Source organism: Colobus angolensis, unplaced genomic scaffold (genome assembly GCF_000951035.1).
Source record: "Colobus angolensis palliatus isolate OR3802 unplaced genomic scaffold, Cang.pa_1.0 Scaffold21, whole genome shotgun sequence".
NCBI classification, from domain to species: Eukaryota; Metazoa; Chordata; class Mammalia; order Primates; family Cercopithecidae; genus Colobus; species Colobus angolensis.
This window is the reverse complement of record NW_012115266.1, coordinates 5,253,405-5,263,260: the sequence shown is the minus strand read 5'-3', so window position 1 is coordinate 5,263,260 and position 9,856 is coordinate 5,253,405. Positions and strand designations below refer to the sequence as shown.

The following is a 9,856-nucleotide window of genomic DNA, read 5'->3' as shown; positions in this document are numbered from 1 at the left end:
TCCCTGAGTAGCCTCAAGTGACAACCAGGCAGGGTCAGCTGGGCAGGGAACACCAGGAAAGACTGAGGCTCAGGGACCCAGGGTGTCGCCTCAGGTGCCATAGTCAGGGCTTGAGCCTGCCCGGCATCCCCACAGCCAGGGGCCCTGGGGTCAGGCTGGACCCTGGGGTCTTGCAGGGACACAACCAATGTGGTCTGGGCAGGCGGGCTCCAAAGACCATGCCTCCCTCCCTGGCAGCCCCACGTAGCTCCTGCCATATCAGGAGTGGGGCTGTGGTGGCAGCCCCCTGGGAAGGGCAAGGCAGAGCTCACAGCCAGTGGAAGGGCTACAGGGCTGGGTGCCTCTGGGTCCCCCCTGTGCCCTGACCTGCTGGGCAAGGCCGGGAGGCGTGGCGACCCCTGGTGGTGACATGGGAGGTGCTGGGTGCAGAGGTGGGATCTGGGGCGGAGCCAAGGTCAAGGCTGAGGCCAGGGTTCCAAGGGACAGAGGATCTGAGAGGGGGGCTGGCGGTGGGCAGTTTATTCCACTTCATGCAGACACTGACCACGCGCTCACGGAGCTTAAAAATGATACATCGAACCACACGGATGTCATCCCCTCCTCCCCCCAGACACAGAAAGACACTTGGCTGAGTGGGATGGGGTCCGAGGGTACAAAAGCCTCCATCCTGGGAGAAGGCAGCGGTGTGGGCCCAGGTGGGGGGAGGGGCAGTGTCCTTTCTCCCCGGAGGAAAAGTGCAGAGCCAGGGCTAAGGCCCCAAGGCAGGGAGGCCCCCATCTCACAGCAGATTGGCAACGGGCAGGCCGGGAAGGCGCCCTCCACAGTGGCCATCCCCTGAAGGGCCGGGCCGGGCCCGTGTGCTGCAGCTCTTGGGAGCCTCAGGAGCACGGTGGGCAGCACCTTCTGGGTGCCGGGCGCCCCAAGCTCAGTCTTGAGCACTGTCTGAGCGCCACTTGAGGGCGTGGTCCTTGTGGGCATCGGGGACGATCTGGTTACGCATGCCCCCAAGCAGGCTGGACGTGGCCTCTGTGGCCAGGATGAGCGGCTTCACCACGGTCGGGGGCAGCTGGCGGATCACGCCGCCCACAGCGCCCGTCAGCCCCTTTTGCTCATGGCCCCGCGATGCCACGTCACAGATGGTCTGAGCTGTGTCCAAGATGCCCTGTGGAGGACACAGGTCAGGGTGGGGTCTGCGTGAGATGGGCATGGGGGACCGGGGCAGGGTGGGGGTCTGGTCACCTCTCGCACTGTGTCGTAGGCCTTGGCCACACCCTCCCGCAGGTCGGCAGGCTGCTGGCCCCTGCGCAGCCTCCTCGCAGAGCGCTTGTCCTGCAGCGAGCGGGAGACAGGGGCTGCCGGGGACAGGATGTCATACACGGTCTCGGCTGTGGCCTGGGGGACATGGGAGCACTAGATGAGGACAGCTGGCTGGGGCACACATGTCGCCCCAGGCCCCCAGGACAGTCTGTCACTATGCTGGCCCAGGGTGTCCTGCTCAGCCTTACTTCCCACTTCAGCCTCCCCGCCTGTCACTATGCTGGCCCAGGGGGTCCTGCTCAGCCTTACTTCCCACTTCCTCCCACTCCTGCTCCCCTTCCTAGGCATCTGCCACTCCGCTCAGGGAATCTAGGAGCATGAGACTCCCTTCAAATCTTCTTAACCCAGACCTCTCTTCCTGCTGACTGCCACATTCAGCAGGTTCCGCACGGCTGCCACAGCTGCACACCTAAGACTGACTGCTCCTTGTCTCGCCCCCCAGATGCCCCTGCAAGACGGTCAGGGAGCCCATCCTTCCTTCTGTCCGCCAGATCCTCTGCCCAGCATCTCACCTGGCATCACTCTCCCACCTGACTGAACACTCCCGGGGCTCCCTGGTGGCCATGCATACCTCCCGCCTCCCCTGGAGCCCTGCCCTCTGTCCTGCTGGGGTCTGAGCTTGCAGGTTCCAGAATGTACCATGCACCTGCACTCACCCCTTAGCCCACTAGGACCATTGGTCCCCTACAGAATTCATCTGACAACTGCCCGCGAGACTGGCTCCCAGGCTTCCCTGGGGTCCCTCTGGCCTAGCGAAGTGCATGGCCTGAAGGAACCAGGGCAGCTCCTGGGCCTCAGATTCTTAGTCTGCAAACACAGCCGTCCTCCACCCCCCTTTACAAGACATGCCATGAGCAGGAGACACGGTGGGCTCTCAAGGCCTGGGGGGCACTCCCACTCTTGCACAGGAACCCCTGTGGGCCTCGGGAGACCTGCCTTGGAGGCCCCAGGCAAGTCACTTAGCATCTCCATGGCTGTTTCTCTATAAAGTAGGGCTGTCATACCCAGACTGCCCACTCTCAGAAGACCTTTGAGGACAGAACCACGGAGCTGTGGTGCAGAGGGCTCCAGCCGCTCTGTCCTGCACAGCCCAGAGGCAGGGCACCCACTCACCTGGATAGCCTGTACCAACCGGTTGCTGAGTTCCAGGGCGGCAGAGGCCGTGGATGAGCCAAAGGAGGCAGCCCCTCGCTGTAGCCCCCGCATGAGGCGGCCATCCTTCCTGTACTGCTCAATGGGCAGCCACAGCAGGTCCCGGAACCCTTGGACTAGGGGGAAAGAGCGCTCAGAGACACCCGAGGCTGCCCTGCCCCCACCTCCTCCTCTTATTCCCAGTGGCAGCTTCTAGGTTGCCCAGGGGTAAAAGCAGTTTCAAGAGCTTCCAAACCCAGGCACTCACAGAGCTGGACAACCGAGTGCATGGGGCCCACGCCTCCCAGCAGGCCGGGCAGCTGGTTCTTGCGGATGTCCTGCAGCCACTCGTTGAGGGCATAGCCCAGCACCTTGTCCACACCCAGGAGCCTGGCAGGGCAGGGAGGTGAGGAGGCAGAAGGTGAGGCAGAGCCACACATGGAGGGATTGTGGGGCCAGGGGGACTCAGTACCCCTGTGGCAAGTCCTGTGGGCACTCCTACCCTCCCTGTGGTCCCACCCAGTCATGTGCAGAGGGATGCTGCCCAGGCTGGAGTGCAGTGGTGTGATCTTGGCTCACTGCAAGCTCTGCCTCCTGGGTTCAAGCAATTCTCCTGCCTCAGCCTCCTGAGTAGCTGGGATTACAAGTGCCCGCCACCACGCCTGGCTAATTTTTATATTTTTAGTATAGACGGGGTTTCACCATGTTGGTCAGGCTGGTCTCAAATGCCTGAATGCATGAGCCACCATGCCCAGCCAACTGCATCCTTTTTACAGAGGAGAAAGTGAGGCCCTGAGAAGGGTGATGACTTGATCAAGGCCACACAACCATTCAGGACCAGAACAGAGGGAAGATCAGGGACCCTGGAGAGAGGCTGGGGTGCTGGGGACTCACCCGTGCCTGCAACAGAGCCGCTTTAGCTTCAGCTCGGAGCAGTTGAGTTGGGCCAGGCCAATGAGGAGGCCAGCGAAAGTGCCCTGGGAGAGTGAGGGGATCCAGGTTTACCCGATGGGACTCAGGGAGCCAGCCAGCCCATGGGAGCCACTGGAGAGCACCCTGGCCCTGACGGTGTCTGGATGCAAGACCTGGCCCCCAGAGGGACTCAGCCACAGCTGACCCCACATGGCCACCACATCTGACCGCCACACTTACCACCTGGTCCATTGTGACGTGCTTGCCATGGTAATCCAGCCAGATGGGGACCTCGGAAGTGAAGCGGAACTCTCTGGGTAGGGGAGCAGGAAGGGGGAGTTCTTTGCTCACTGGCCTGGTCCCCAGCAATCTGGCCCAGGAGCCCCCACCCACAGTCCAGCAGCCTACCTGAAGTAGATGGGCTGCTGGTCAGCAGGGGAGGGGCTGTGTCTGCCGCCCGGGGCTTCCTGTGAGCCAGTTGTCTCTAAGCCCTCGGCCTGCCCTTCCAGAGGACTACTGGACTGGGCTCGAGTCTCGGGGCGAGCTAGGGGAAGGGAGGTCACAGACTGGAAACCTGGGCTGTCCTGGAAGGCAGAAGGCCCAGCTGCTCCCCTCCCCGGCCCAGCCTCTCACCCTCAGCGGAGGCCTCCCCTGGGGCCACAGGGTTGACGCCGGCCACCAGGCTAGTGAAGAAGTCCTTGAGGAAGAAGAGGGCATCCTGCAGGGGAAAGGTCCGGGCGCGGATCAGACTCAGAGGCCTGGAGACAGTGGGGTCACCCTGGGCTCTGCCCTCACTTGGACCACTCACCTGGTCCACATTGAGCCGCAGGGGCATCAGTGAGACGCGGAGACAGCACTCAGGCCCACCCACGTTGGTGGTGGGGGCCACATGCAGCGCTTTGATGGTGAGCTAGGAGCAGAGGGTGAGTTCTGGATGCCTGCTGGGCCTCTGGGGCAGCAGCTCACCCAGTCACCCTGCCTCTGAACACGCTGTTCCCTTCGCTAACACCTCCCAGGCTCACAAACAACCTGGGTGTTCGTGTGGGAATGTGTGTACGTGTGTGAATCCATGCACGTGTGAAGACGTGTCCCTGACGGTCCCATGCCCTGCCCCAGGGTGGACGGTGCAGGCCGCTCATACCATGTTAGAGTGGGCGCGTCGTGGCATCCGCTCACTCGTGTGTAGGTACAGGAACTTGTTGATCTGGGAGGAGGCAAGCCGGTCTCGGACCTCCAGCTCCTGCACGATGAACACCTGACGGGACAGCGGCCGTTCCTCCAGCTCCTGGCCAGGGGCTACAGGGCCTGTGACTGGCTCCGCTGGGTACACCTCGTGCTGGAAGCTTACCTGTGGGGTGGACAGAGAGAGGCCTGGCCAGGTGAACAGGGCCCCAAGAGGGAGGGAAGGGCTGGTCCCAGACCCCTTCTCTATTCTTTTTTTTTTTTTTGAGACAGTCTGTCACCCAGGTTGGAGTGCAGTGGCACAATTTTGGCTCACTGCAACCTCTGCCTCCCGGGTTCAAGTGATTCTCCTGCCTCAGCTTCCTTAGTAGCTGGGATTATAGGCATGTGCCATCACACCCAGCTAATTTTTGTATTTTTAGTAGAGACATGGTTTCATAATGTTGGCCGGGCTGGTCTCGAACTCCTGACCTGAGGTCATCTGTCTGCCTTGTCCTCCCAAAGTGCTGGGACTACAGGCGTGAGCCACCACGCCCAGCCCCAACCCCTTCTCTCTATTCTATGCCCAGCAGAGACCTACCTCTCCCTCCAGACCTACCCCTGCCCTTGCTTCCCATGCCAGCTGCACTGGTCTCTGCCCCTCAAGGAGTCCAGGCCTGTTTTGCCTTCAGGACTTTGCTCTCGTGGCCCCTCTCCGTGGAGACCCTTCCGTCCCCCTCTTCCTGCACACCCACCGGCTCACCATCAGGTCTCAGAGGCCCCTGGTCTCCTGCTCTGACACTCATCTCCCACACCCCATCTGCAGCCGAACCTGTGGCCAGCCCCCATCTAGGCTCTCCTGAACCTGCTCACGCTCAACAGCCCTCCCTGATTGCTGCAGAGCCCCGTCCCACAGAGGCCTCTCCTCAAAAGCCCTGAGGGGGTTCGTCTCTTGTAAGACCCCAAAGAAATATTCTGGGTTGCTGGTTATGCACAGGCTCTGCTGCTCCTGGAAAGGCCAGGATGCTTCCAGCTTGCAGCTTTTTTTTTTTTTTTAAACTGAGTCTTACTCTGTTGCCCAGGCTGGAATGCAGTAGGGCGATCTCAGCTCACTGCAATCTCTGCCTCTTGGGCTCAAACCACTCTCCTGCCTCAGCCTCCCGAGTAGCTGGGACTATAGGTGCACACTACTGCAACTGGTTAATTTTTTTTTTTTTTTTTTAGAAATGAGGTTTCGCCATGTTGCCAGGCGACCACCTCCTGCCTGCTTCTCTCACCACAGGAGCTCCAGATGGCCAGGCAACCACCCTTGAGTGTCCCGTCCCCACCCCAAACACACCTGCCTGGACAGGCTGGTCTCAAACTCCTGAGCTCAGGTGATCTGCCCGCTTCGGCCTTCCAAAGTGCTGGGATTACAGGCATAAGCCACCATGCCTGGCCCCAGTTTGCAGCTTTCACGCTGTCCTCTCTGCCTGAAAACTCTTCCTGGCTCACATCCCCACTTGTTCAGGTCTTTGTTCAAATGGTGCCTTTGGAAGAGGACTTTCCAGACCCTCCCCAGCACACCTCCCTCCTCCACCCCTGCAGACTCTCCTGTCCCTGCCTGGCTTCCTCCACTACAAAGGCAGGGGTTTTCCTCTGTGTTAGCCATTGCTACACGTGACATCGAGAACAAGGCCCATTGTTCCATGACACACACGTGCAGTGGGCACTCGCCACCCCACTCACCTTGCTGAGCTGGATCTCCATGAGGACATGGTGCTGCCGCCCGCTGCCCCCCTGTGTGCGCCATGAGTTCTGGGGCCGGTTGGGGCCAGAGCAGCGGGAAGGGGAGCCCCTGGGGCCCGAGAGGCCAGCTCTTGCCCTGAGAAGAGGGACAGGCGCCAAGCTGACTCAGAGGAACCCGATTCCCTCCCTGTCCTCAGCGGGCCTTTTAGCCTGGGACAAGAGACCCCCGCTAGCCCCAGTCCTGGCAGGCAGGCGGGATAAGGAAGGACGAGGAAACTGAGGCCCACCTGGGGTGGATGGGGCTCAAGGTCTCCAGCTGCTGAAAGTCAAAGCTGGACCAGCCTGAGCCCCAACCTTCACCAGCTGCCACCTGCACTCGCTCCTCCTCACCTGTGGCCGGGGTGGGGGCCAAAGTCTCGGCCCCCATATAGGTGCCAGACGAGGGAGACCTCACGTAGCACCACCCGAGTGCTGGGCACTGGGAAATGGGCAGGTGCCCGCAGCAAGTCCGAGCTGCCGATCGGCCGTGAGAAGTAACCGTCCCGCACAACGATGGGGCCGGGATGCAGCTGTGTCACCACAGGCTCTCCGTCTCGTGGCTGCAGGGAGGCCAGGTGGAGATGTGTGACACAGATGTTCGATCCAGCCCAGTTACCCAAGCTCCAGCTCCTGTTTCTCCCCTGGTCTCACTTCTTTTTCCTTTTTTTTTTTTTAAAAAGACAGGATCGGGTCATGCTTGGTCACCCAGGCTGGAGTGCAGTGGCACAATTATGGTTCACTGCAACCTCTGCCTCCTAGGCTCAAGCAATCCTCCCATCTCAGCCTCCTGAGTAGCTGGGACTGCAGACATGTGCCACCACATCTGGCTAATTTTATTTTGTTTTGTAGAGGGGGTCTCACTATGTTGCCCAGACTAATCTCTCATTCCCAGATTCAAGCAATTCTCCCACCTTGACCTCCCAAATTGCTGGGATTACAGGCGTGACCCACCATGCCTGGCCTCCTCCCCGTTTTTGATGAAAGATGACACTCCTGGGTTGCTATCCCCAAGCCTATGCCTGAGTGGTCTGTTCAAGAAGGGCCTGAGAGTCCCGGGCTCTGCCGGCCCTGCCTCCTAAGACCTCAGTGAGTTCAGATATTCCCACCAGCCCTTGCAGCCACATGGTTCTCCACCCCTCTCGCTAACTCTCCTCTCCTCTTCCTCCATTCCTTGAATGTCCCAGTCCCTCTGCCCAGAACACCAGGCCTCCTCTTCCTCTGGAAATGGACCCATTCCATCAAAGCCCAGCATCAGGGCTGCCTCCCTAGGGCAGCACAGACCTAGCACCGTGTCCCCAGGTGATGGTGACCACCTCCTGCCGGCTTCTCTCACCACAGGAGCTCCAGATGGCCAGGCAACCACCCCTGAGTGTCCCATCCCCACCCCAAACACACCTTCCTGGACAGCAAACCAGTCCACCCATCCCACCACGCACCGGGATGCCCAGGCCAGGAGCGTCAAGGATGCAGAACTCATCACTGTCCAGGGTGTCTCCATCGCCCTCTTCTTCCCTTTCATCTTCCTTCTCCTCCGACCCTAAGCTGCCAGCAGGGCCCCCGACAGGTGGTGAAGGGGGCGGGGCCCCACTCCGTTCACCTGGGAATAGGTAGACCGAGATGGGCGACGCCTGAGGGAGGTGGCCACCTATAGGAGAGAGGCCAGTTTGGAGAGGTGCCCAGAGGGTGCCTGACTGTGTCTGCTGTCCCCACAGCACCCCCACTCCACCTGAAGGCTGGGCTAGCTCCCGCAGGCTGCGCTCGGTGTCCAGGAGGGCGTCGGCCAGGTCGCGCTGGTTGATGAGGGCTGTCTCCACGGGGGGGCATGAGGGCAGAGAGGCAGGACTCTCCGAGAGCTGGGCCAGGCAGGGGAGGGGCAATGAGTGAGACAGGACAAGAGCGGCCCCCAGGGCTCCCCCAACCCCAGGCCCAAGACTCTGGTAGCCTGTGTGGCCAGGCCTCACCTGTACCTTCTGGCCGGCGATCTCCGTGGGGCTGGGGGGCCGGGGTGGGGGGTGCAGGTCACCCGTGCTCATTACGTACTGAAGCAGGTTGACCAGCAGGGCACAGGAGTCGGCACAGCTGTGCAAGTGTACCACGTTGTTGGAGCAGCGCAGCTCGAATAGTGGTTGGCTCTGTGGGTGGGGCGAGGCAAGCAGCTCTGTGAGCACAGGGGCCGCTGCCTGCTGGCCGCACCTGCTCGCTGGGAGGGCCCCGCAGTTCTGACCCGCCACAGGCAGAACAGGGACGGTCTCTCCTGGAGTGGACGACCTGCCCAGTACCTCCAATGAAGAGGTGAGCAAACTGAGCCCAGAGGGTGAAAGGGGCTTGGCCAAGGGCCATCCAAGGAAGCAGGAGGGTGCCCGCCCACCCTACCCTACTCCCCGTGAAGGGCTCTGCATGCCCAGCAACGCAGGGCCGGTTATCTCCATCTCACAGGAGATGAACCCGGGGACCCACAAAGGCGGCTGACTCCCAAGGCCTCGCTGATGCCCTGGCTGCAGGGTCCTCTGGTGGCAGGACTGAAACCCATTCATTCATTCAGCCAGCATCAAGGGACCCCCCCAGGGCTGTACTGTGGCCCTTTGCAGGAGGGGTGCTAACTGCAGCCCAGGAAGGGCAGGTGTGAACTGTGTCCGGAGCCCGGGCACATGAGGGCGCAGCGGCCCCTAAAGAATCCCTTGGCCCCTGCAACTGCTCTGGCTCCAGGAGCCAGAGTGACAGCCTCACTTACCAGTTTGCCCTCGGTGCTCCCTTTCCAGGTTTTAATCACAAGTTCCAAGAGGTCAACATCCAAGACACAGACATAATCTGCAGCAGAGGCGAGAGAAAGGTCCTGTGGCCCCCTTCCACCCGGCCCCGGCCCCAGCACCTGGGGGAAGGATCCGGCTGATCCGGGTGTAGCCCCTGCTGTGCGGGCTATGAGTGGGAGCTAAGGACCCGGCCAGCAGCTGCGGGGAGACACCTGGCTGCTCTGGGTGTGGCCGGGGCGGTGGTCCCTCAGAGGGGAGGGAGCCCAGTCCCGGCCCTGCCCACCTCGCCGCAGGTCCAGGGTCTCCACCTCACACTTGTCGGACAGGTACAAGGCGGAGTCATCGAGGATGAACCTGGGGGGGAACAGGGCTGAGAAGGGCCCGGGCACCACTGCAGGTGGCAGCTCCACGGGAGCCGAACAGAGGGGTCCCACGCCCACAGGAAGTGGTATGGACAGGCCCCTCCAGCCTCAGCGTTCCTGCCTGCACAATGGGGAGAAGGCCCAGACAGCAGGCAGCGGGAGGCAGGCAGCACTAGCAGCTCTCAAAGTGCCTGCAGTTCCGACACCTCGATAGGGCCTCATGACAGCCCTGGAAAGGGGTGTCCATTTTTCCCTCTACTGCATTTGTGGTTCTTCTAAAATAAGTTCTCATTTTTAGCTGGGCACAGTGGCTCACGCCTGTAATCCCAGCACTTGGAGAGGCTGAGGCAGGCGGATCACCTGATGTCAGGAGTTTGAGACCAGCCTGGCCAACATGGTGAAACCCTGTATCTACTAAAAATACAAAAATTAGCCGGGCATGGTGGCGGGTGCCTG

At 61.2% G+C, this 9,856-nt stretch overlaps 1 protein-coding gene across 1 annotated transcript in view; it reads right to left on the bottom strand.

The window, feature by feature from the left end:
• Positions 1–504: 504 nt before the first annotated feature.
• The window catches only part of ATG2A (autophagy related 2A), a 23,018-nt gene continuing 13,666 nt past the window's right edge, over positions 505–9,856 (bottom strand). The window contains exons 25-41 of the mRNA XM_011942554.1: positions 9,322–9,392; positions 9,020–9,096; positions 8,256–8,420; positions 8,015–8,141; positions 7,725–7,933; positions 6,640–6,848; positions 6,250–6,385; positions 4,502–4,708; positions 4,169–4,270; positions 3,994–4,078; positions 3,769–3,904; positions 3,601–3,673; positions 3,343–3,425; positions 2,717–2,838; positions 2,431–2,585; positions 1,240–1,392; positions 505–1,162 (exon numbers count right to left, since the gene is read on the bottom strand). Coding sequence (XP_011797944.1) covers positions 926–1,162; positions 1,240–1,392; positions 2,431–2,585; positions 2,717–2,838; positions 3,343–3,425; positions 3,601–3,673; positions 3,769–3,904; positions 3,994–4,078; positions 4,169–4,270; positions 4,502–4,708; positions 6,250–6,385; positions 6,640–6,848; positions 7,725–7,933; positions 8,015–8,141; positions 8,256–8,420; positions 9,020–9,096; positions 9,322–9,392 — 2,347 coding nt within the window. The 3' untranslated portion in view covers positions 505–925. The remainder of the gene's footprint in view (positions 1,163–1,239; positions 1,393–2,430; positions 2,586–2,716; positions 2,839–3,342; positions 3,426–3,600; positions 3,674–3,768; positions 3,905–3,993; positions 4,079–4,168; positions 4,271–4,501; positions 4,709–6,249; positions 6,386–6,639; positions 6,849–7,724; positions 7,934–8,014; positions 8,142–8,255; positions 8,421–9,019; positions 9,097–9,321; positions 9,393–9,856) is intronic.